The sequence below is a fragment of the Coptis chinensis genome, chromosome 4 (assembly GCF_015680905.1).
Source record: "Coptis chinensis isolate HL-2020 chromosome 4, ASM1568090v1, whole genome shotgun sequence".
NCBI lineage: Eukaryota > Viridiplantae > Streptophyta > Magnoliopsida > Ranunculales > Ranunculaceae > Coptis > Coptis chinensis.
The window spans coordinates 99,439,855-99,467,095 of NC_141459.1; the positions used below are offsets into that span (position 1 = coordinate 99,439,855).

The 27,241-nt window shown below is 39.2% G+C and overlaps 2 protein-coding genes, 1 long non-coding RNA gene and 1 pseudogene across 9 annotated transcripts; 3 read left to right on the top strand and 1 right to left on the bottom strand.

The window, feature by feature from the left end:
• Positions 1-310: 310 nt before the first annotated feature.
• LOC147506153 (uncharacterized) lies at positions 311-1,400 on the bottom strand. The gene is made up of 3 exons (XM_086605710.1): positions 1,013-1,400; positions 791-937; positions 311-463 (listed from the first exon to the last, which is right to left on the bottom strand). Exons 1-3 carry the CDS (start codon positions 1,397-1,399, stop codon positions 311-313), a joined length of 687 nt encoding a protein of 228 aa, XP_086461836.1. The 5' UTR covers position 1,400.
• Positions 1,401-9,472: 8,072 nt separating this feature from the next.
• LOC147506154 (peroxygenase-like) lies at positions 9,473-12,108 on the top strand. The gene is made up of 6 exons (XM_086558425.1): positions 9,473-9,801; positions 9,901-10,050; positions 10,150-10,235; positions 11,114-11,208; positions 11,524-11,649; positions 11,766-12,108. Exons 1-6 carry the CDS (start codon positions 9,603-9,605, stop codon positions 11,917-11,919), a joined length of 810 nt encoding a protein of 269 aa, XP_086414551.1. The 5' UTR covers positions 9,473-9,602; the 3' UTR covers positions 11,920-12,108.
• The window catches only part of LOC147506155 (peroxygenase-like), a 29,900-nt pseudogene continuing 14,766 nt past the window's right edge, over positions 12,108-27,241 (top strand).
• Positions 14,843-25,206, top strand: LOC147506156 (uncharacterized). Of its 7 annotated transcripts, none has more exons than XR_015193600.1 (8): positions 14,843-15,123; positions 21,797-21,868; positions 22,199-22,300; positions 22,445-23,032; positions 23,419-23,485; positions 23,580-23,636; positions 23,931-24,456; positions 24,604-25,206. It is a non-coding gene; the product is annotated as an uncharacterized LOC147506156 (long non-coding RNA). The 7 variants fall into 7 exon arrangements; XR_015193603.1 differs by lacking the exon at positions 22,445-23,032 and having other exon boundaries at positions 14,848-15,123; positions 24,604-24,667; positions 24,765-25,206; XR_015193602.1 differs by lacking the exon at positions 22,445-23,032 and having other exon boundaries at positions 14,845-15,123; positions 23,415-23,485.

Genomic DNA, 27,241 nt, shown 5'->3' on the forward strand with positions numbered 1-27,241 from the left:
GAATAGTCCGTCGCGGACAATAGTCCAAATCAAACCGGGGCAAACCGAAGTTGCCCCCACAAGGCTTCCACAGCCACACAACGACAAAATGAAAGAAAGCAAGGAGTAGTAGCGGGTTACATTTTTTAATGGACTTATACCTTCATATCAAACACTTAAAAGAGCGAGTAATGACCCCGTATAAAAGAGCTTAAAAGGAAAACCTTTGGGCTGCTTTGAAACCGGGGCTACATTCACATACACGACGTCAAAAGAGAAAATCTAAATTGTGTCAAGGATAAAGAACAAAATCATATAATGCAGATGATAGTCAAACGATGTTCATATCTTCAGAGACATATTCGCCCATTGGCGGGTTTTCACTTCTAGGTTGGCTGTCGACCCCATCCTTCTGAGATGAAACTTCAGGCGCCTCCCCGACAAGTGTAGGATCATCATCCTCGGCCATGGGGGAAGTGACCGTCTTTGTGGTAGAAATGGGTCACGAGGCATATCAGCCTCAGAGGGCACCATCGGAGGAATATCATTGATTGGAGCCGAAATGGCCGGAGGAGAAAGAGGCGGCGGCGCCGCCTTGATGAGCTCATCAAGTTGATGCTTAAGTGCACGATTTATCTTCTTCGGCTAGGACGCGAAAGCGGTCACGGGGCTTCCTGGCGCTTTGTCCACAGCGGCTTGAGTAGCGGTTTATCCGCCTCCCGTTGGCTTTCCGGTTTGAAGACCCCGGCTACATAATCTTTATGTTGATCTTGGGTTCTTTGAAGTGCTTTATCGCGATTTCATTACCCACGATCGCGCGCAGATCATCCCGGTCCTTTTCCAGCTGTGCATACTTCACTTTCCAGCCATCCGGACCGTTAATCTCCTGCTTCATAATCTCCAAGGAGTCCAAAGTGCTAGTCAAGCCGCGGACCACATGTCCAATATCCAGGCTTAGCTAAAAAAAAAAAAAAAACTTAGTAAAGAGTGCGCATCCAGGAAATCGCTATGGATATACAAGAAGAGAACTTACCCTTTCCAAACCAGTATAGATAGACGTTTTGTGGGAAGCTAGAGAACCAGCATCGCCGTAGGCTTGATCCTTCGGAAGATGGGAACCGAAGAAGAGAGAGGCTGCAACAGCTGGATTGTCCAATGCAGAATCTCGGGTATTGACATCGCGGTCCTTTACCTTGAATCGAGGTCGCCAGACTTCAACAGGTCCAGAGGGCAAGGAACCAGACGCGGTGGTTTCCTTCCCATGCCGACGCCCTGGAGCTGGGGGTCGTGGCTTGGTAACATGAGAGACAGAAGGATGTGCGGACTTGGCTTTCTTCGGGGGCGGACTTCTAAGAACGACTTCCACGGAGTCATCACCATCGGAGTCGCTATCCCAAAGTTTGAGTTTGCTGGCAGCCATATCAGCGGCTGAAGTAGTGGTAGGATGAGGATTAATGTCGTCTTTCAATCCGCTAACGAGAATAATGAAAGAGGGGTAAGGGGAGTAGGGGCCGGAGCTTAAAGCAGACCCTGGGCAAGCAACTTGGGAGTGGTAGATCTTGGTAGTGTATTTGAAGGATATGTGGGGTTTTCTTTTAGGGACGGGGAGAGGATTTGGGTTTTCTTTCTTTGGGAGGCGGCAAACGATAGGGACCTTGGTAGTCACCGATGTTTTTCAAGGATGGATCAAGTAAAAGAGGGTTACCTTTTACGGGTCAATACCGAAGGGCACATTGAGCACCGCCAAATCGCGGATGTGTTGAAATATTTCGGAGGAAAGGCGGTGTAGATTCGAGATCGCTTGAATCGGGTCTCCAACCTGGATCACCAAGTAAAGACAAGTTAAAAATATAGTTAGAAAGGAGCCACGATTGAAGTAAAAGGCGGTCATTACCACTTGAAAGAAAACCGAGGTGCCTTAGAGAAACGTCGAGGGGAGATCCGCGGAGAGAAAATTCGCACACACATATAGTGGATAGTAATGCCATACTTTGTCGAGGTGGTCGTGGAGAATAAAGGACTTCTTCTCGCGGACGAAAGTCTGGAAGGGTGATACCTACACTACCAAACTTGGTGCTCTTCTTGATATAAAAATGAGTAATTATATCGCGGAGTTGGATTTTAGGGGATTGAGTTTTATTATAATGATTCAGCGGCATACATGACACGCCAAAATTGCCTATGCCTTGGCGAGGCCGGAATATTGAAGTGGTTACACCTCGACATCTATAAGGGTTAAAGGAAAGCGCCGGGCCATTATCGACCTACTTCTGATGCGATGAGACAACCAGGCCGAGGTTTTACCAGATGGGGAAAATGGGTGACGCCGGGCACATGCTCTAGGACCAAGTCACCCGGAATGCCATAAGCGGCCGTGATGGCATCGAGGTTAGGTCTGATGATGGTATGAAGGTGGGGGTGGAAGAGTAGTCTTCCTACCTGAGGTAGAGGGTTCCGCGGCAGAATTAGAATCAGGGTTCAAGGATTCAGATGGACTCGCAGTATGTGCGCTTAGATTTGAATCGAGCCGGCCGATCAGTGGCGAGGTATCCGCCGATTCGAGATCTTTGACATGTCGGACTAAAATAAAGAATGAAGTGGAAGCAACAATGGGGAAACGAAAGTGATAAAGGGTAGAGTGAAACGATTGAAGCAAGTGAATCAAGACAAAAAATAACAAGAGAATGGAATGGAAAAGAGGAGACAAACCGGAATGCAAGGTAGCACAACCAAGGAGCGACTCTAAAGAAACCCGATCGAGACTTGAAGATCTCAAGAAGGTGAAAATAAAAAACGAGAAGAAGTTGGAGAGGCTGGAGAAGAAAATGAAAGGTTGAAGTGATAGATTTGGAGAAGAGAGAGGGGTTTAAGCGGGAGTCTAAGCGGTGGGGGTAAAGAGGTAAATTCAGCACAAGGGACCATAGAGAGGAAGACACGTGGATCCTCGATATGGTAAATGTCAGAGCAAATGCGCGTGCACGTGGGACAGCTGGATGCCATGATGAACCCTGGGCCAATGAGGAGGGGGAAGGTAATTGAACCAACGCAGGTGACATACCATGAAGTGAAGAGAGGAATGATTAGAGGTTCTCGGTCCCATTGGTCATCCATTACGATCACTTCTGGGGTTCACACACGGCGGCAAAGGAACCGGAGAGGGGCATCTGTGGAGGCCATATTCATGACATAGAAGGTTATAGGTGATAAGTGGGCGTAAGTAAGTTAAGTTGGAGGAGGCGTGATCTTTGGTGATCATGTCCGCGGAATGCCAACTGAACCAGGAGGCCGCTAAGAACTACCGCGGCGGTTGGGAGGGACAGCAGCGGCGTAGGATCAAGGAGTGATCAACGAAGGGGAAGAGGCAGGTGAGAAGATACAGGATTCCAACTGCTTTCGGGCGCCTTTGACAGGTGGAGGGACCGAGGACGCTAGATAGAGGAGAGATGAACGACGGGACGAGGAGGCGAGTTGAGAGAGAGGGAAGTGAAGTATAAAAAAGAGGAAGAAGGAAGAGAAAAAGAGGAGATGATATTAGTGAGAGACATTATATTAGAGAGAGACTGTAATAGAGAGGAGGAGAAAATTTGTCAACACAGATTGTTTCCTTCTTTATATCATATTTTTTCGTAATTAGTAATAGAGTTTAAAAAAAACTAGAGTCTATATGATTGTCAATTGTCTGATTTTTCTATATTAGTCTCTTATTTTTGTGAATGCTCAAAAAATAGAGCCAAGAGGGTAGAGCTATAATATATATCTAAGGAGGACTGCAATCTAATGTCCTAATCAACGTTTTTGGCTCTACCTTCAAATCAACCATTCCCTCTCCCCGAAAAAAAAATTAACCTTCAAATTCACGTCTCACAGTCTCACGGTAAAAAAAAAGATATATGGCACAATTAGCGGTTATGAGCAATTGGAACTTGCATCCATCGTGAACCTTTTGTTAATCAACTTTAATTTAATCACATGACATATTATTATATAATAAAAAACAATTACATTTTCATTATCATTACTAGTAAACGGGTACGTGCGTTGCACGTTCTAGGAAAGGAAATTAGGGTGGAGAAAATCAAATAAATGAACACATATAAATTAGAATAGTAACATATTACATTTGTTTGAATGGATATATTATGTAATATATTTTAGATTAATACAGATCGAGGTATGACTAAAAACTTCAATAAGAAAATAGCACTTTAGTACGCTAGTTGTGTTCTTTGGCCGATTTGTTTTTTACTGCTCTGCCATGGTGCGAATAAATATATTCAAAGAGGTATTTAACCGCTTGTAATTTAGTCAATATCAGTGTAATTTAGTCAAACTAATTTACCAAAAAAATAGGTATTATGTTGATGAAATTAACATTTGTGATGTTGGTTGTGTAATTATCTTGTCGAACATTTATATGTGATTGAGGAACATTGTTGGATTCATATGAGTATACTATCTGTAAGATATAAGAATATTATATCATGGCGTGCAACGTAATTGTTATTCTACACTGGAGAATAAAATATCTCAAAACAAATGCAAGAAGAATAACCTTTTTTTTTTTTATCATTGTCTTCAGAATGATCTAAGCGAATCCATCATTTTTTTTTTCGTTTTTAAATATTTTGGTCGATTTAAATAAGTAAGTAGGTTGGACAGAGAAAGAAATTGTAGGTAGCTAACAAAAGCAATTTTTTGGTCGGTGTTTTTATTTATTTAGAAACGATCACATTGAGAAACAATTAGAAAAAATACATTGGACACTGTAAATATTTGTTCTATATATAGATCTATTAAGGCGGATATAATATGTGAAATGAATTGAATGTGTAAATAAAAGTTCTCCGGAAGATGGCTATGTGGCAAGATTACCATTTAAAAGCTTTAAATAAGATATATTTTGGTCGGTTTAAATAAGCAGATAGCTTGGACAGAGAAAGTTGTAGCTAGCTAACAATGCCAATTTTTTTTTTTTTTTTTTTTTTTTTTTTTTTTTTTTTTTTTTTTTTTTTTTTTTTTTTTTTAATTTAGAAATTATCACATTGAAAAACAATTAGAACAAATACATTGGCCTCCGTTGATAGTTGTTCTATAGAGTCATTAAGTCGGATATAATATGTGGAGTGAATTGAATGTATAAGTAAAAGCTTTCTGGAATCACCCGGTCTTAAGAGATAAACTTTTGTTTGGTGGCAGACATTAGATATTTTTTTATGTTATCAAGTCTTTGTGTATGTACCCGAATGGGTTATGTTCATGAGTTTCTCATAATTGTAAGGCTTCGAGCTAGCCTATTGTTATTGTAGTAGTAAGGATTCTCCCTCCAATGATCATATTCTTGAGGAGGTATATGTAACTCTTTGAAGTTTAATCAAGGTAGGGTGCCTCAACCCCGTAACCAATTAAAAAAAACTTTCTGAAATATGTCTATGTGGTACAAACAAATTATGGAATATATTACAGTATGTGGAGTGAATTGAATGCTCTGCACATGGTTGACAAACAAATTTATTACAGAGTATACAAAGATTAGTAATTAAAGTATGAAAATTTGGGTGATGTGAGCACCAATTATGGAATTTATTGCTCGTTGGAATTTTTTGAACAAAATGAATTGCATCATAAACTTTGACATGCCTTCTTATATTGACAGGTAGGTTTATGAGGCTTGGAATATAAATACCGGAGACCCCACTTATTGGTTTGACTTTGAAGCACAGAGTGCAAAAGCGCCTAAAGATCATGCATGGTTTTGTTCATAAATAATAAAAAGCCATTGTGCACGTGTATGACCAAATAATACTTGTAAAGTGAAATATATAAACTAACTATAAAAGCAAGTATTTAGGTTCCTTCATGTTTAACAACTTTATTGTATGCGAGCATTGGCACTTCACACTTAAGTACATAAAATTTATACTGGCACATCATTAGCCAAACGCTTGCTACAAAGTTTATCTCGTTCAAAGATAGGCCTCACTCAAATTGGCCTTGCTACATGCATGGGTGCGAGACGCTTAAGTATCATTCCAATTCTTCCCGCTTTGAATCTCCAAAGGAAGTGAGAAAATATCTGTTTTTTATATCAGTATAAATCAGAGCACACCATTTAATAAATCAATGCCTGATAAAAACAATTTATATATCTTTCTATAAATGAGAACTGAGTCTGCTAGCTACAGTAGCAAGTGCATTGCCACATGGGCAAGTAGTCCAGCTGCTGATAAATCAGAGTTTGGAAATCATTGTTCACACCTACTAATAAATTAAACATCAAATGAAACAACAAATCGGAAGAACGGGTACTACTGAGGAGGGAAAAGCCGAGAATATTTTTTACCTACAATCGTCGGTCTTGATGAAGCAGGAGGGCAATAAGAGAGAGTTAGGTGGTAGATGGCGAGAGAAGAGTAGAAGACCATCGGTTTGCTAAAACAATTAAAAGTAAGCTAATTAAAGTATGGGAGTTTAGGAAGACAAAGGGTTTTCTAATGAACGAAGAATACGAGCAGTTTTCTTTTTTTTAATTGTGAAACCGCCGAAACGGTGTCTCTTCCTTTGTTGGCCGAAGAAGTTGACCTTTATAGTTATGGAAATACCTTTATTTGGCTAGCTACTTTAAATTACCAATATGGATCAAGTACTCGTTCTCCAATGTTAAATGCTGAATCAAATTCAACCGTTGACATAGGAATCCCCAAAATGTCACGAGCCATCAAGAATAAGATTGGATATTTGGTAGCATTGACTCTCCATGAGTTCAAAATGTCAAAATCCACATTCCTAGGAAAAGCGAGGTTCCTCCAAATATTTATCCAGCTCGACTTCAAGTGTTAGTTATCTGAATTACGGTGTCATTAGGAACTTGTCAAACCCACTTAGCCTATCCGGTATCATTATTCATGCTATGTAGGGCACATTTTAGCCCATTACCACGGGAACATCAGAAGTCAAACCATGATCAAATGAAGTCATTGTCAATTTTAAATTGCATACTCATGGTAAATATCCTTGATACAATTAAAAGCCGTTGATGTGATCTAGCGAACCATTGGGACCATAGATCCGAGGATAGTAATATTCCACCAACTTCATCTTGAATCGAGGATCCAAGATGGCTGCAATTGCTAAAAACCAAGTCGCTAATATTCCAATATGTATCAAACCCGCTTTTCATCTTTAGTGCCATGGAATGAATGAAAGGGTCCGAGCTCTTGCATCGTTCAATTAATTGCAGATGAATATCACATAGCTAAGGGAAATAAAGGTTGGCGTTGTCGCACCCGTGAATACATTAGCAACTTCAATAAAAGCTTTAAATATCTACAAACGGTACTTGCCCTTTCCACTCTACAGCCGGATGGTGCTAAACTGTAATCAAAGTCACATTCTTGCAAATGAGAAAATGCAATTTTGTACTCAATTGCAGCCTTCAATCATAGCATAAGTTGTATTCCAATGAGATGGACAATCAAGACACAAACTCCTCCGAGTATTACCTATCAATTCTTTGAGCCATCTCACCGAAGCTTTCTTTGTATTCAGATCTCGAGCTTTTTAACATACCTTACACTTTCTCTAATTTTGTGTGTTACCTCATGTAATGCTTCCAACACATTTTGAACAATCATATTCAGAATATTTGTTGCACAACGAACGTGAAATAACTGACCACTGCTCAGAAGCAACTTGCTTTGAGAAAATCGTTCTCTAATTCTGAAGACAACTTCATTGGAAAATAATTTGTCAAATGTCATCGAGAAATATTTACGATCAATGTCCTACTCCATCAGGTATGTATTAATCACTTCTGGGGCCTGCATGACCCAAACAACGACGTAAACACAATCAGAAAATATAAATAACTTACAAATGAAAGCCATCCACGATCATAATATACATGGTAAAAACCTTTTTTATCATTATTACGGTTCTTTTTACTATTATTTTTCTTTACACAGACCTACATTAGGCACCTCATTATTCCATTTTTTTGTTCCTTTTAACCACAACAAATAAAGTCCTTGAAGATGTCCATCCAATGACATCTCACACTTAATCCGCCCAAACAATGGAGAGACAACACTCTCATTGTCTTTCTCATAAAAAATAAATAATAAATAAATAAAACCAAAATTGATCCTATTCGCCAAATTAGGTGGCTTACACACCATCTAATCTAGTTTATGACTAAGATATAAAAATGGACAAATCAAATGGAAAATGCACCATTTGCATACTTGTGTTGTTACCTTAAACTAAATGTACACACGAAACTCGCCTTCGTCCCCACCGCAAAACGGCATGTCAAACTTGTTCATCTGACTAAAAGCTGTGTACATCATTGCAAGATATCTGATTTACTCCAATGACACCAAATGGGTTCATATTCAGAGTAGAAGACACGTAGGCGGCGATGCTTGAGACCACCGGCAACATGCCATGTTCGCGAAAACCGAACTTCATCTTGCACAAAGCGGAGGTTGAAAAAATGGTAATCGGGGCCCAAAGGCTGAAACTCGATTGGGTAGTAGGCATTGACATACTTGTTGCATTTACTTCTATCGACTTAGAGATATAAGATAGAAGTAATTACCTTCCATAATTGCGGTCGTGAGTCCGGGTCACTACGATCCTTTTTAATCTCGAGAATTGCAACTCGGGTCGTGGTGTTGCCATCCCCGGTGATAGAGTCTTATCTATTTCATTGATAGAAATCTTGGATCCTTCATTCACATCTCTGCTCAAACAATAAGCCCTAACGGGTTGAGATTAAGCCATCCCCGAGAAGGTATTGCTTGAGCTATTGAAGATGCGCAGCCCGTGGTTTGTCATACTCCTTTCCTCTCTTCCATTTCAAAGTGCGGGTTTATTTCCGCACTCAGCTCCCCATTAAGTTCCTTCTTAATACTTTGTTTTGGGAGAATAAACAAAAGCGTCCTGTTCTTAAACAAACTTTAATACGTTTGTTTTTCGTGATGAGTTTCCTTTTAAATCCGAGAATAAACAAAAAAGAAATGCGTATTTACCCTCGAAAGTAGTGCTATCCCAAAATTTTATGGGTGAAACTTTCGGGTACCCTTTAGATTAAAAATCTTGGTATAAAAAGGAGAATACGGAGACTAATAACGGGGGCAAGTTTTTCCATTATATATAAGATTAAACCATATATGTTATCCGCTTTGAAGACTGTGAACCAAATCATTGAGAGCAAAGGATATAATTACTCATGCATCCCCACCCAAAATAAGGATCACTAGACCATAAAACGCAGTTACACACCTATGAACTAGCATAGACCAACTTAACATTCTGAAACTGCTGCTCTACATTAGGACTCTCGTTCATAACCAAAACCGTAAGGATTGGATCAAATGCCAAATGCCCCATGTAACCAAAACAGTGTCACGAGATAACACCTTCTGACACCCATGCATGCATTTTCCCAACTGGCAATACTAATACTTATGTGTCAATTTACGACTCAATCAACGTGTCAAACACATTCACAGTTTCAACTATTGTGATTAACTCAACTCTCCTTTATAAGTTCAAAAACAATGAGTCCATCGATACTAGTGTGAAATCTTTGTGGAGAGAGAGAGAGAAATTTAGTGAGAAATATGGCGGAGACAGCAAAGAAAGCTAGTACAGAAGTTGTGGTACGTCCAATTCCAGTGACTACTGAACTCAAGGTTCATCCAACGGATGTGGTTGATCGTGTGACTAAAAATGATAGTTTAGAATTTGTAGCACCACAAGCACCAGTTACTGCTGAGCGTCCTGTTAGAGCTGATTTGGAACAACATCTTCCTAAGCCTTGTAAGTTATTAATTTTGTGTGTGTTTTAAAAGTTTTGAGTTGAACATAAGAAATGGAAAATTTATGATGATCATGTTTGTATCATTGTATGGATATTAGATTTGGCTAGAGCTTTAATTGCACCTGATACTGATCACCCTAATGGAACATGGGGACATAAGCATTACAACATGAGTGTTATGCAACAACATGTTGCTTTCTTTGATCTAGATGACAATGGTATTATTTACCCTTGGGAAACTTATGGAGGTAACTCATTTTGCATGTTCAATTTATCACCATCATATACAAATTACTTGATTTTGTCTTTTTTGGGTACTTATTTTGATTTCTTATAATTTGTTTTAGGATTAAGGAAAATTGGGTTCAATTTCATTGCTTCTTTTATCTTCGCCATCCTTATCAATGGTGCTTTAAGCTATGCTACTCTGCCTGTAAGTTCCTTCTTAATCAAATTTTGATACGAACATTAGTATGATTTTAATAAGATTTTGGATTAGTCAAATGACAAGGGGAATTTGATCAAATATTTCAAATAAGTATATTTGGTCAAATAAGTAAATCAGTTTATGGCCAGAGTTAGTGGCCATAACTCCACGTCTCCATATGTATATAGTATAAATCCTAACTCCAAGGTTTAAGGCTAGTGCGTGTCTCTAACTGCCAATGCCTTTGGCAGGAGCACTAATGCCTTCAGTGTACTATAGCTAGGGGTGTTCCCTACTGATCGGTTTTGGACTGAAACCCAACCGATACAAAACCATTACGGTTTTCTGAATTTTTAAATCGAAACCGAACCACTGGTAGCCGAACTATAGTCGTGCCTTTTGCCTCACTTGTAAAGAACCAAAATTTGGTCTCTGTCTTATTCCTAAGTTAATCAGTATGGTCGAAAACGGATTATTTTACAAGTTCTCCTTAGACCGTAGTACAATCTCAAAATTGATATAGAACACAAAGAATTGATATACTTTTGCTCAGTCTTTGTAAACGATCCATACAATGTTAAGGGGGTTGTAATTTGAATCCTATATAAAACATGATAGGAATTCTTTACCTGACTTAATTTGGAGTATAGAAATTTGGTTTCCAGGATTTTGATTAATTTCACCAATTTAAAGACTCCTTTTGAAAATGTCTACCAAGTCGAGACAAATGGATTACAGGATCGGAACCGGTTTACAAGAACTATATATTGTTCTTTAGTGCTGGCATTGTTTCAATCATGTAACATTTTTCTTTGGTTGGCAGTTGCAATCTTTTACATTTTCATTGTTGCCTTCTTTTTACCCATGTTTTCTTGTTCTTGCAGGGATGGCTTCCTTCTCCATTCCTTCCAATTTATATTCACAACATTCACAAAGCTAAGCATGGTAGTGACACTGGAACTTATGACACTGAAGGAAGGTGAGGGACATAGAACCTAGCATATTGTACGAATTCAGCCCAAAACTGTCCAACAAATCAACAACTAGATTTAGCACTTGGTCCAAACTCCAAACGCAGCCAGCACAAAGGCCCAATTCCATACATGATCCATACATGGAAAATACTAATCAGACTTTTTAGGTTCTGTCCTCAAGCTTGACAAATCCAGGTCCAGCCTGATTGGACTTGAATAATGGACCATGAACCATGTGACCTTTACAACCACCACTCACATTTTGTTATTGGATCCAAAATTGTTTGGGTGTCGCTGAATTTTCCGTTTTATGCATGCAGGTACATGCCAGTGAATCTAGAGAACACTTTCAGTAAATATGCTCGGACAGTACCAGATAAACTCACTTTCAGAGAGGTTTGGAACATGACCAGCGGAAACAAAGTTGCTTTCGACTTATTTGGCTGGTTAGTGCAACTTATTTTGAAGTGTTCTTGGATTACTGATATTTTCTGATGTTTAATTTGATACATGATATTCTATCCACCAGTTTGTAAATGGAACGTGTAAATGTTGTTTGCAGGATTTCAGCCAAATTGGAGTGGGGACTACTGTATGTCTTGGCAAGAGATGAAGAAGGTTTTTTATCTAAAGAAGCTGTGAGGCGTTGCTTTGATGGTAGCTTATTCGAGTACTGTGCCAAAGCTAGAGAAGATGCCTCCGGTAAGATGAGCTAGGATCGGAATTGACGAATTGGCAGAAAAGGAGGGGCAGGAGCTGTGGAATTTTAATTGAACTGTATGGAATGCTACGGTGATAGTGTAATAACAATTAACAATAGACACATAATCTATGTTTGCCGAGTGCAAGAAGACTTTGTTCCATATTTTGTCTTCAATATGAAGTAGTGAAGTACTCTTCAGATATGACAGTGCAGGGTTGAAGGTGTCCAGTGGCCTAGTGGGTGGACAAGCCTAGGGAAGTCGGGCCCAAGGTCTTAGGTTCAATTCCCTTCTTTACTTCGTATGGGCAAAATGGGATTTAAGGGGTTACGGAATAAATTGTTTTAACTGTTTAAAAGAAATTTTTACACTCGACACTATGTTTCTTTCCCTCTTCATGCCACTTTTCATTATGAGACAGTGTTTCTCTGTTCTTGGCTTTTTGATAATGGTAATTTATGTGTACTGAATTATATTAATTTATCTACCGGTGGGATATTTTCATATATTTGAGCATATCAAAGTCATGTCTAAAAAGCTTGGCAGAATCTTTTGAAGTTCATTTTGAACATTTCAAACTCAAGTGCTTCTTAGGTCTTCCAATCAGTCCTAACCTTAGATTGGTATGCTTGGTTACTCCTGCTGCTGCCTGTAACCGCCTTGAAAAAAAAAATGTAGGGAGAAGGGAGAAAATTCAATGTGCTAACTTTCTAAATTTAGATACAGCAAGTACTCAAATTGGTATTTCTCGGAAGGCACCTTTAGGTGATGATCCAGAAGAAACAACCCGACAAAGCGGTTTTTAAACATCTGATTAGCCCGAATTTGTAGCACCACAAGCACCAGTTACTGCTGAATGTCCTGTTAGAACTGATTTGGAACAACATCTTCCCAGGCCTTGTAAATTATTGATTGTTGTTTTTTCAATTGTGTGAGTCCAACATAAGAAATGGCGAATTTATGATGGTTATGTTTGTATGGATGTTAGATTTGGCTAGAGCTTTGATCGCACATGATAGTGATCACCCTAATGGAACTTGGGGAAATAAGCATTACAACATCAGTGTCATGCAGCAACATATATATTGCGTTCTTTGATGTAGATGATAATGGCATTATTTACCCTTGGGAAACTTAGGGAGGTAGCTCAATTTGCATCTTCATTTTATCATCATCCAAATTTGATTTTGTCATTTTGTGGTTAACTGAATTTATCATCATTCTATATTCTTTTAGGATTAAGGAAAATTGGGTTCAATGTCATCGCTTCTTTTATTATGGCTTTCTCATCAATGGTGCTTTAAGCTATGCTACCCTACCGATAAGTTCCTTCTTCGGTCGACCAACCTTGTTCATAGTCACGTTCAGATCGAGTCACGTACTTAGCTATATACAGTATGCGTGATTTTGATGCTGATTTTTTTTTTATTAGTCAAATGAGTAGATACATTTGGTAAATCAATCAAGTGATCCACTGTCGTTAGTGGGCTCAAGTATAGTGCAACTAACAAAATTGAAATGACCAAAATTGCAATCCAAATTAGCTACAATTTTTGTGCGTGTCATGCCTTTGGCGCAACTCAGGCACTAATACCTCAGTGTGTAGTGTACTAATGCAATGCATTTTGCGATTTTTGCCTCACTTATAAAGCACCAAATTTAAGTTTGTGGTCTTTTTGATCGACATTTGGTGTCTGTCGTATTGGTAAGGCCTCGTCAAGAGAGTCCAAAACCTTTTACGTCGAAAACCGACTTATTTTACAAGTTCTCCATAGCACAAGTAAAAAGTGATAAGGTGTAAACCAGGAAACCATTGCGAAATTCCAACTTCCTTAGCAAAAGGGAAAAAACAAGAACCATTGTAACCACAGAGATTATTTCATATGATTTCGCTCCTTATTGTTATTGGAAGTTTTCTACATAATGTTGTGGAATTAAATTCGAATTTTTATTGGAACATAATTGGAGAACTGTCTACCTATTTGATAGAATTAATTTGGAACTACATTAATTTTATTACAGTATAAACGAAGTATATAAAATTTCAGTTTTAGGCTTTGATCAATTATTTTGGCCAAGAGTTTCCATTTTATTACTAAAACAAATGTATAGGAACGTAGGAAGTGTAATTAGAAGAACCATATAACAGAAAACAAATATTCTTAGTGCGTGACTGGCAACTTTTCAATCTTGCAACATTTGCATTGGTTGCAATCTCTTACGTTTTTACGGTTACCTTCATCCACTGATGGTTTCTTGTGGCAAGGATTGTTACCTTCTCCTTTCTTACCAATATACGTTCACAACATTCACAAGGCTAAGCATGGCAGTGATTCTGGAACTTATGATACTGAAGGAAGGTGAGACGTAAAACCCACTGAACCCAGCATATAGTACGAATTCAGCCCAAAAACTGTCCAAGAAAAAGCACCTAGCCCCTCGCCCTCTCACATTTGATCCAAACCGAGCCGGGCCAGCTCAAAAACCCACTACATGAAGCAATCCCATGCTTGAGCCCAAGACATACATGGTTAGGCTTGTGCTCTAACTGATCAGGTGCCAATTCAAAGTAATCCCAATGTAGTGTTCAGGAAAGAGCGTCTTAATCAGGCTCTTGGGTTCTGTCTCTAAGTTGGGACAAAATAGAAATCCAGCCTGAATGGACTCAAAATCATGTGCCCCTTTTCTAATCCCTTACTATGGCATCCATTTTTAGAGTCACAGGATTTTTTTTGTGGATGCAGGTACATGCTAGTAAATTTAGAGAACACTTTTAGTAAATATGCTCGTCGGACAGTACCAGATAAACTCACTTTCAGAGAGGTTTGGAACATGACCAGTGGAAATAAAGTGGCTTTCGACTTATGCGCATATGGCAGCCCGCATGCAGCCCCACTGCAAACGAGTTTTAGTGTTGGAATAATGACCCTCCAATGTGGGTCTGACCATATTACCGACATATCAGTCTGATAATGTAGAAACTTCGATGACAAGTTCTGAGATTTCAGACATTTAAATTTCCACGAAAATTGGCAACTTGTAATTCGTTACGTGTGAACGACACATCGAAGATTTCGACTCTGGCATTTTTTCAGACATTTGTCTTCTTCATTTGAGCTAAAACACCAACACTTAACTTCGAGGATCCAACTGCAAACATAGCTTTCATCTCAAAAAATGTTATTTCAAGTGGGTCAGCAGCACACCAACTCCATTGGTGTAAGTTACCTTTATACTTATTTGCCTCTTCTGAATTTACGATTTTTTTTTGGTGTTTTTAGTATATTTATGGTCTGGGTTTTGGTTTTGAGAAGACATGACCTTTTCTTTGTTTTGTATTATGATGAGTTCTTTGCACTGTTGGTTGGTCCTTGAAACTCACAGCTTAAGAACTACATGTTTGCTTTTCTTCTCTGTTTGTGTAATTTAGAGTTATTGCTTGTGTTTTCAAGTGTTTTAGAGATTGCCACATTGTCTTGTTTGATTAGGAAACAAAAGAACAGTAAAATAGTGTAGTTCGTTATAGGGAGCATTGGAGCAACCCCTTGTTTGGCTTGGTGATGGATCAAAGAGTTGAGGTTTGAGCGTGTCGTGGTGCAATCCATTAAAGGGGTTTCCTCCTTTTGTTTCTAGTAGAAACCCAATAAGCAAGAGATTCAACCTCATTGTCCTTTCATTCTAATGATGTGGATGTACTAGAGAAAAAGGTGGCATTGGGATGGTAGAAAATTGTCATTGATCAAGTTGATGGCAGTCATGCCAGCTCCATGTCGCAAAGGCATCAACCCGAAAGGGTAGCCAAATTGGCTCTTGCGGATCAAGTCCGAGGGCTAGTTGTTTACGATTGACTTATGTGAGTTACATAAGTAAAATTTCCTGGTTGTTGATAACGAGCTTTGAACCTACAACCTCCCACACCTGACAGGGAGACTACACATACAACTAACCAACCGTTGACCCGCAGGCTCATATGTTCTTTGTTGTGAATAATTAACTGCGGAAACAACGTTACCCACACCAAACGGATCAATCCTACACAAAGATTGATCTTTCTCAATAGACAAGACTTCAACACCCTCCAAGCAATATCCCAACACTTCTCAATATCAAATAACAAGTATATGAAATAAAACAATCAATGTAAAAGAAGAACAAACCACAAGACGAGATATATATAAATTTCGGCAATTTGCCTACTTCCACATCACGAAGTTCCAAGCTTTACTAGATGTCCCGAGATGGCGATTACAAGTCTCTCTCAATTCACTCACAAAGAATGAACACTCAACTCACAAAGAATTGTTCTCTTGTAATCACTCTCTTTCTTAGTTTTGGAAAAGTTAGGTTTTTCCAAAAAACTGATTTTGATTTTATACCAAAAAACCAAAAATCGCGGTTACTGTAGCGAGGCCCGCAAAAGACTGGCCGGCGAGCGCCTCTTACTCTGGCCGGGCCGGCGCCACCTTTTAAAGCCATGAGCGCGGGCGCGCTTTGAGCGCTGGCGCGCTTAAATCATCGGGTAGTGGCGAAGTCGCCAGCTCTGGCCTCTGGCGCTTCGGCCGTGAGAAACAGAATTTTCTACATTCTCCACCTCGGTGAGGTTTTAACACATAAAACCAAGCCGAACACATCCAAAGAAGATCACATCCAAAGTAGGAACACCTCCGGCCAAAGGAAGACTTCGCGATCCGCCGCGCCTGGCGGCTATGCCCACACGGGCTCTTTCAAACATGTAGGATTTGGAGCAAGTCCAAACGGTGTTGGAACTTAACTCCGGTGACAACTTTAAAATTCGACATATCGGCCCGAGGGTTGTCATGGGTGTCTACTTTCTCAAGTGCTACATCACCATCCTCAACGACATCCCGTATAAAGTGATATCGGACATCAATATGCTTGGTCCGACCATGATGAACTTGGTTCTTCGCCAAATGAATAGCACTTTCGATCATCCGCAATACACCGCAACAACGTTACATTACGCTTCAATACCCAAATCATCTAGAAGACCTCGAAGCCATAGTGCCTCTTTCACTGCCTCTGCCACTGCCATATACTCTGCCTCAGTAGTAGATAGAGCAACTGTAGCATGTAGCATAGACCTCCAACTAACGGTGCACCATGCATCATAAACACATAACCGGTGGTCGATCGTCGTCTATCTAGATCACCCAGATAATCGAAATCCACAAACCCACCGACATAACAAATGCCTCCACCATAAGCTAGTCCCACATCCAAAGTACCCTTCAAGTACCTTAGTACCCATTTCATCGCCTCCCAATGCCGCTTCCCGAGATTTGCCATATACACGCCACAACACTAACTTGAAAATGTCCGGGCGTGCACACCATAGCATACATCAAACTACCCACGGCACTTGCGTAAGGAACATTAGCCATATGCTTTTGTTCCTCCACCGAATCGAGAGAACTTAGGCGAAAAGCCTAAAATGCCCAAATAAAAGGAGTAGAAACCGACTTTGCATTCTCCATACCAAATCGAGAAATTACTTCGAATGTATTTCTTCCGAGATACAACTATCCGTCGCTTCTTCCTATCTCTCAATCTCCATGCCCGGTATCTTCTTGGCTCCACCTAAGTCTTTCATCCCAAACTCGAGAGCTAAGTTGAGATTTCAACTTGTCTATCTCCACCATGCTTTTGGAAGCAATAAGCATGTCATCCACATAAAGCGGGAGATAGATGAAGTCATTACCACGAAGCCTTCTAAAGTAGACACAGCTCATATACTTACCCGGGTGTACTCATGTTGCATCATGAATGTGTCAAAGCGCTTGTACCATTGCAGGCGATTGCTTTAACCCGCATAAAGTGACCCGATTCAATTTGCATACATAATCTTCTTTCAAGAAACGACAAACCCTTCGGGTTGTCTCATATAGATCTCTTCTTCCAAGTCCCCATGCAAGAAAGCGGGTTTTCACATCAAGTTGCTCTAACTCCCAAATAAGTGAGCAACTAAACTTAATAACACACGAATGGGCGATGTTTGACCACCGGGAAAATACCTCATTGTAGTCGACTCCTTCCTTCGTGAAAAACCCTTTGCTACCACTCTTTGCCTTGTACCCGATCTTGTCGGACTTCGGGAAGGACCTCTTTCTTTCCGAACACCCATTTATCGCCCGATAGTCTTTTGCCCCTTTGGCAATAAAACTAGGTCCCATGTGTGATTTTTATCAAGAGATTCCATCTCTGCTTGCATAGCTACTAACCAACCAATCTCGTAATGAGCATCTCTAACGACTTCCTTGAAGCTATCCGGCTCATCATCTTCGAGATGTTCGGTGCATATGCCACTAAATCCACGACCATAGTGTTTCACTCCCCGCTTCCGTGCCCATACTTTGTGCACTTCTTTAACTTGTCTCGTGGCTTAGGGTCGGCCACTACAAGTTCGCGGATGCTCTTGCTCTTCTTTTTTTCGTTTTTTGTGGTTCCATGATTTGGTACCTCATCATGATCTAACCCAATCATCCTGGCGATCGTGACAACCTGCCTCAAGCTCGGTAAGCGAACCCACTATGGACTCACCATTCTGCCCGGCTTCTTCCTGGCTTCTTGAAGATAACACGGAAGTCTCATCAAAAGTAACATCTCTGTCACCCAGGGAACTTGTGGGCTTCTAGACACCACAATCTGTATCCCTTTACCCCATTTCGCGAAACTTCTAAGAATATGGCCTTCTTAGCTCTAGGATCTAGCTTTCTTTGTCCCTCACATGGTAGTAAGTCGTCGATCCAAACACTCGCGAAGATACTATAATCACTGGGTTACGACCACACCTCATAAGGTGTCCTGCAATCTATAGCCGGGTAATCGGTGACCTATTGTGCGGTAACACGCCATGGACACTGCATCCGCCCAATAGTCTTTGCCTGGACGGCATTAGACAATAAACATCTTGCTCTTTCAAGCAAAGTTCTATTCATCCTCTCTCGCCATTCCATTCTCGTTGCGTGCCCGCGGTCATCCGATTAATGCGGCAATTCCTCGCATTTCAGCCCGCATTTAACTCTTGGAAAGGTCCATAGGTATACTTTCGATTACCATTGTCGGGACCGTAATGTCTTTACCTTCCTATCTCATGCGATTCTCAACCCTTGCCTTCCACTTCTTAAATGTCTCAAACACTTCATCTTTTCGATTTCATCATATACACCCACACATACGAGTATGATCATCAATGAATGAGACATAATAGCGGTTACCTCCCTTGGAAGCCACCCCGAGGGTCCCCAAACATCCGTATGCACATAATCAAGGATGCCTTATGTCGTGGTGCTTGCTTGACTTGAACTTGACTCTGCATCGCTTCCCCATAGGCGCAATGCTCACGTAACCCCATACTTGGCTTCTTCAAGTTCTTCAAGAACCCTCTTACCTGGCTTCGGACAAACCCTTTTCACTCATATGCCCTAAACGATATGCCACATCTTAGTGCACTTAGAATCATTACTACATGCACTCCATCGCTACATCGCCTATCACCGTACTACCAATCGTAGTATACAAGGTTCCATATTTTTGACCCTTCATAACAATTAAAGAGCCATTAACAATATTTAGGACTCCACCTTCACAAACTTGTGGCCTTTGGAATCCAAGGTACCAAGAGAAATAAGACTTTTCTTTAGCTCGGAACATGTCTCACATCGGTTAGAGTCCTCACTACACCATCATACATCTTGACCAGATAGTTCCAATTCCTATCGCCTTACAAAAGCAACGCCATTACCCATTAAAACAGAACCACCATCAATGCTCTCATAAGAAGTAAACCACTTTCTATTCGGGCACATATGATAGGAACATCCGGAATCAAGAATCCACCTCTCGGTCATATAGTCTTGTGTGGACACACAAAGATTGAACTCATCCTCTTCAGAGCTCCGGGCCATAATTTGCCTCAAATTTTGCCTTACCTTTCTTCTTCCACCATCTCTCTTGTTCTCTTTCTTGGTGGGGACAATTACTTGCGTAATGTCCTTTTTCATTGCAATTGTAAAGAATGTACATGTTTTAAAGGCTTCTTTGACTTGGACCTAGAATTATCATTACTTGAATAATTCTGTTCAGACGAATTTCCTCTTGCCACTAGCCCCTGACTTGCATCAATGCTATTCTCTACACGTGTCTTCTTCATTAACTCATAAGAAAGAAGAGCACTCTCTGAACTTCGTCAAGATCGACGACTTCTCTCGTTCATGAATGTAGTCATTAGATGCTCATAGCTTTTCTCGCAAGGAGAATATTAAACATGCCGCTTGATCCTCATCATCCATCTTCATACCAACATTCAAATAATCCGCTAGACGCGTCGTGAACTCACTCACGTGCTCTTGCATCGTTGAACCATCGACCATCATAATACCGATAAAGACGCTTTAAGGTACATCTTGTTCATCATGCTCTTGGTCATATACATAGACTTCTAGTTTGAGTCAAATACCGGCAGCGTATTTTTTCTCCCATCACACTATACATGACCTCATTAGCAAGACATAACCGATTGATGAACAAGCCCTCAAGATCGAACTCTTCCCAATCATCATTACTCATACTTTCGCCGCCTTAGATTTAATCCCGCTTCAAAGCCTTGTGCAAACCTTGTTGGATGAGGATGTCCTTTTACTTGGACTTGCCAAATCCCAAAGTTATTCTTCCCATTAAACTTCTCTACTTCAAACCTTTGTTTGACATCTTGGGAGCCATCTTTCAAGTTACACACAATAACCCAAAAGAAACCGTTTCACCTCGAATTTAATCGAACACCTTGTCTACACAAATTTTTAGTACTAAACTCAAAATCCTGGGTCGATATACTACGCCCGATACCAATTGTTGTGAATAATTAATCTGCGAAAACAACGTTACCCACACCAAACGGATCAATCCTACACAAAGATTGATCTTTCTCAATAGACAAGACTTCAACACCCTCCAAGCAATATCCCAACACTTCTCAATATCAAATAACAAGTATATGAAATAAAACAATCAATGTAAAAGAAGAACAAACCACAAGACGAGATATATATCGTGGTTCGGCAATTTGCCTTACTTCCTTCCACATTCGCGAGTTCCAAGCTTTACTAGATGTCCCCGAGTGGCGATTACAAGTCTCTCTCAATTCACTCACAAAGAATGAACACTCAACTCACAAAGAATTGTTCTCTTGTAATCAATCTCTTTCTTAGTTTTGGAAAAGTTAGGTTTTTCCAAAAAACTGATTTTGATTTTATACCAAAACCAAAATCGCGTTTCTTCTGAAGCGAGGCCCGCAAAAGACTGGAGCTGGCGCGCTTACTATCTGGAAGCGCGGGGCGCCTTAAAGCCATGAGCGGGCGCGCTTTTTGAGCGCTGTATCTAAATCATCTGGAGTAGTGGCGAAGTCGCCACTCTGAAAGCTTGGCGCCTCGACCGTGAAACAGAATTTTCTCTACATTCTTGATGAACAAAAACATATATTTGAGATTGGGTAAGCTATGAAGTGACAAATACGTGCATGACAAAGTCCTGGTGAGATGTGGTGTTTGGACGTATTATCATCTCCACGTCATTTACGTTGGATCATACTACTCTTGTTCATTTCTCTTATGCACATGTCATCCATGTGAGATTGTAGTATTCGGCCATATTGTCATATGCATGTCATCTGTACATTCTTGGAGTGATTGTTGCACTTTGCTGTTGGCTGACATCTTGGGGAGTTTGGGTTTCTTTCAAATACTTTTCAGTTGGTTGGTCTTGATAAGATTGAATTAATTGAATAGATATCCTAAACTGTAGTCATTACTTCCCTAGTCATTTCATGCTTGTTTTGTTTTTTTGTTGGTGAACTTGATTGCAGAGGCTTCTTTTGCAGAGTCTGCGTATGGCTTGCGAAGGAGAGCAGTGATGTTAAAAGTGGGCAAGGACAGTCCTCGTATGAAATCAGGTGATAGACTTCATCATTCTGGATTATAGAAGCACCATAGAGTTCTCTCTTTTGGTACAATCTTCATGTTTTTTAGCAATCTCTCTTTTGTGCTTTAGTGGGTTCATTTAAGACTGTCTTGGCCTTGCGTCCTGGAACAGGTTTATAGATACTATGTGTGTGTCTAGGTATATTTGTTTTTTTGTCTCTTTCCCAATTTTCAAATCGAAGTTGCATTCTATCATATTTTCAACTAAGATAGGGAACAGGGAAGCTACAATTCATGCTATTCTCTGGGTACCCAGTGTGACTATTTTGATGTTACCAGTTAAACTTCTCATGTTACCTCAGGAGCTTTGAGTACTGAAGCTTCTTGATGGGCACATGCTTGAAAGAGGATTGAGGCAATCATTGGTGATTTGGTGCATCCATGGATTCATGCTGGCAACGAAGGTAATTTTTAGTTGCTCTTGTCAGTAAGCTACACTTATCGTAGGTATTATTTTGGTTTTAATTTCAGCAGTAAGGTCATTCATATTGTTTCCATATTTTTGTTGTACGACTACTTAAGTATTATATGTTTTCCGTCAATTACAGATTGATGAAACATTTAAGTCATTAGTAAGGCTTGGTTATGTTGTAGTATAACATAGTTTTCAGAATGCGCTGTTGGTGTGGTAAGTTATTCATGAAAGGTAAACTGAAAATGACCTCTAAATTATTTCCTCAGTTACATTGACATTGATATATGCGTATGTCCGTATCCGACACGGATACGAAGTTTCTGACACGGTGAAATAGCAAAATATTGAGGTATATCAGATACAAAATGTGTCCGTTGTCGCATGTACAGAAAAAGATTATTTTTATAATATGCCATGTCCTTGTAACATAAATTACTTCTTTGATGCGAAATCTGGAAACGCTAACAGATGGGGGGAGGAACAAAGGGAAAAGTGGAGCTTGACTCTGATATTTCTTTTGATTGGTAAAATCCATTCCAATCTATTTAAATATAAGGTTACATAATACAATATAGTATATGAGCCTCAAGGCTACTAGACTGCTCAAGTGTTAACACCTATGTTACAAGAGTGTTCCAATGGATAAACATCACCCCTTTAAAGATCGGACAAGCACAATACCAATCATACAAAGTCTCTGTGATCTCCTCCTTTATATTGTGTAAGGCCGTCTCTTTATGCTTCGAAGATCCTCAAGTTCCTCTGCTTCCAAAGTTTCCACACAATTGCACTTGAAAGATGATTAATTTAACCAATTAGCTTAGTATCAGACGATGAGGGGCTTTACTAAATCAAAAGCAGATATTCAAGTATCCATGCTTACCTATATATTATTTTTCTATTGATTTCCTTTTTAATCAATTTATCTTCATAACTGAGTGAAAGTTGATGTCATTAGAACATGGCTATAAGCATATATTTCCTTTTATGTCCTTAAAAATAGGTCGTAGTGGACAACTATATATAGATAAACACTTGTCATCTTTTCTTTCCAAAGCTCAATGAACCTTGTATTTTATGTTATTTTACGTTTTGATGTCAAGGTAGATGGACACTTCTTCTAGGATTTCAAATAAAAGGAGTCGGGAGTGTGATAGACTTCATGGAGTTAAAGGTATATATTGTCTATCATTTACGTTTCACTAATAGTCTAATAGTATATGGCTTCAATAAAAGTTTCTCATACAAATGGTTTTATAATTTTTCAGTACATGCGCTGCACTCAGTCTTTTTACGTTCCAGTTAGGAGCACAATGGAATGCAAGGTGAGACGACAAGTTAAGTGTCGCATAAAGAATGTGCTTCTTCGTATGAAAGTATGTCATTATATCCATGAAAGTTTCTTGCTCGATCTATCAGTAGGTGGAAACAGACGTAGTTCTTCTTGAAATTTTAATATTAATTTACCTTTTTTAATGGGAAAATCAAGGAGGGAAGTCAGATTGCTTTTTTGTCCTCAGGGTCTTGAAAAAGTTAGAATTTCTCTACTAAGCAAGATGATTATTGACACTTCTATGAGCATGGGAATATTGCTGATATATTTCCATTTATGTTTTCAGTGACGTCAATGCATTCAAACGTTGTTTGGGAAGATACATGTTTAGAAGTTCAGTTTTCCAAATTACAAAATTGATGCTTCTTCTTTCTCTTCAAATGGATGTCCTCCGTCGTAAAAGTTTGAAACTACCACTGTAATGGAACTCTTACAGATGAGGGAGTGGTAGTACCAGTCTTCTGAAGAAAGATTGTCGGCTCCTACTGTATATCCTCCACCTCCAAAAGTATGGTCATGTACCTTTTCACTCATTATGTCCATTACAACTATCTGGTCCGTGGTCCAAGCAGTAGCCTTTAATGCTAATGCTTTTGGTCATGCAGTCACACAACAATAAAGTACATATACTTCAATATTTACTAGATGACGGTTTGTAGCATATTTAACCTCTTATCATCTGTGCATGTGCTCATATATTTCCTTCTTACACCTCCTGATCTTTGGATTATGAGTTGGTCTTTTTATCTGCTATAGTATTATCATTTATCAACTGGTGATCCCAAAGTATCCAATAGCTGCTATTTACTTTGGTAAATTTGTGGACCACTTTTTATTTGTATTTTTAAGGTCAAAATGGTTTTCCAGTTATTTGAACCTAACTCTGTGGGGGACATATACTCGACTTAGAGGGAATTTCATGACCTCCTAACAGAACAATTTGCCCCCTGTGCTCGCAGAAGCGTGTACATTCATCAGTGGTTGCAGTCTTCTGCTACCCATGCATATTTAGATGTGTCACAGGTGGGAAACTTCATACCATTTTTCTACAATAAACTAGAACCATGATACATTTTCACCTTTAGATGAGTCTTCTTTATTCATTTGGTTTGCTTATCAGTACTGTATCAGCTATGCCAGTGAAGCGGACAGTGAACTTGATGCCTACCGCTGTTGACCAGATACAGAGGTTTTTTTTTACGATATGTGGAAATGTTCCAGTTAGGAGTTAGGAAATGTACTATACGTAGCTTGCAGGAACTCAATCTGGTTTGCACCTGAAGACGCTGAGATGGAAATCCAGGAAGCGGACACATCATATTTGTGAGATAATACTAATGTTCCTTTTCCCTTTGAATTTTCTCAATCTCAAATGGGGTGTAAACGAATACAACTTGTAAGTTTTCTACTGCTAGTTCTCATCTTGTACATTAGCTTGACATATTGTAGTGTGGTCTGCTTGTATTTTCTCTTGAAGGTGTCCAGTGGCCTAGTGGACAAGCCTTGGGTGGTCGTGCCCAAGGGTCTTAGGTTCAATTCTGATCTTTTATGGGCAAAATGGGATTAAATAGGGAATAAATTCTTTTTACTGCTCAAATGAGAAAAAAATGTTTGTATGATAGAGTATTGTTTTTACACTAGTTGCTCTATGACACTGTTTCTTTCTCTTCTTGCCACTTGTTGCATTATGAGACAGTTGTTTCTCTGTTCTTGGCTTCTTGATATTGGTAATTCATGTGTACTGCATTCTATTAATTTATCTACTGATGGATCGGGGATATTTTCATATTGCAACATTTCAAATTTATGTCTAAAAAGCTTAGCAGAATCTTCTGAAATTCATTTTGAACATTTCAAATTCAAGTGCTGCTTAGGTCTTCTAATCAGGCCTAAGCTTAGATTGGTATGCTTGGTTACTTCTGCTGGCTATGAGCCTGTAACCTCATTTCATCTGTCAGTGTCTTGAAAGAGAGGGATATAGGGTTGAAAATGTAGGGAGAAAAATCAATGTGCTAACTTTCTTTGATTCAAGAGTTAAATTTTTGATATAGGTACTCAAATTGGTAAGTCTCGAAAGCAGTTCTTAGGTTTTCAAAGTTTGCTTAAACACATGTATTATAGATAGGGTCGCGGTATTGACACCCCACTTTATGGGATCTCACGGCATCGGGTTGCCCATATCCAATGGAAGGTTGTTGCCGTGGGCCCTTTTTTGTTTTAAATTTTTTTTAATAGCCATCGTAAAAAAAGTTAGTTGCCGCGAGATGGTTGTGTTCACTAAAATAGAGTCTTTGTTTGTGTTAATTATCAAAACTCTTCTTCATTAATTTGATCACAAGTTTTTCTTATAACATATGAAACTATTTGCGCGAGATAACAAAATTATGTCTCGATTGTATATTTTTTTTCCAAGGTTTTGGTGTTGTTATTGGAGTGTATAAAGAAACTCTAAAGAAGAAAATGAGATATCCATATGTCGTGTGTGTTCAATACACAAAATTTGAAGTGAAAAAAAAAAACAAAAAATAAAAAAAAAAAATCCTTCGCGGCAACTCTCTGCGTGGGATATGGGATCTCGCGGCAACCCGATGTTGTGGATTGTGCAATCTCGCGGGAACCCGATGTCGTGGATTGTGCAAACTCTTCTTCAAGAATCCTAATCTTTGTTATTATGTTGGGGGAAGTAGGAAATTTTATTGGGGAGTTGTGTGGTGCTATTTGGGAGAATGTTTGGAATTTCATAGTGGAGATACTATAGAATTTCATTGTGTTGGGTGTATGGAATGCAACATGGAAATATGTGGGGGATGTTTGGAATGACATTTCCTATTGCAAATTGGAGGAGAGTATGGGCGCTTGCCTATATTCTAACACTCAACTCTTCCGTAATTCTTTTTACAATTGACAACATTCAAGATTTTTAGAAAGACAAGGTTCATGGTTGGCATACGATAATTTTGGTAATCGTTATAATTATAGGAATTGTAATAATAATTAGCGTACTAGGGATTGTAGTTGATGTTTGGATTGCCCTCAATATTACTATTGATTTTGGGAGTGCAGGGTATGCAATTCTTGGCTACTCAATAATTAAGTCTATGGTTGACTTAACATTTTCAATTGAAGTTAGGTCTTTAGTAGTCTCAATCCAAATATTGAACTTAGGAGACTTGAGAGTAGTTTCTCCACTTTCACTCCATCTTTCAATTTTATGTCTTATTGAATTTGTAACCAATAAATGTTATATGTATCTCCTCATAGCTTTAGAGCAAACCTAAATTTTTATTTGAAATTTATAATCTCCCATAAAGATTACAGTCCTTTTTGGGCACTAATGGGGTCATATTTAATAGTTTTAATTACTACCATATGGGGTTGCATATTCATGGAGACTCATGCCAATGCTTTGGTTTAAGTAGTATGTGTAGTTTGAAGTGCTTTGCAATGTTGGAAAATTTTATGTTTTTTCATTTTAGTTGTTTTGTTGTTACGGTGAAAACTATGAGTGGTACTAGTTTTGGAGCCTAATAGTATTTTAAATGTAATGTTATGTGAGAATGTAATTCATGGTAAAAATTTGATGAGAATGATTTAATG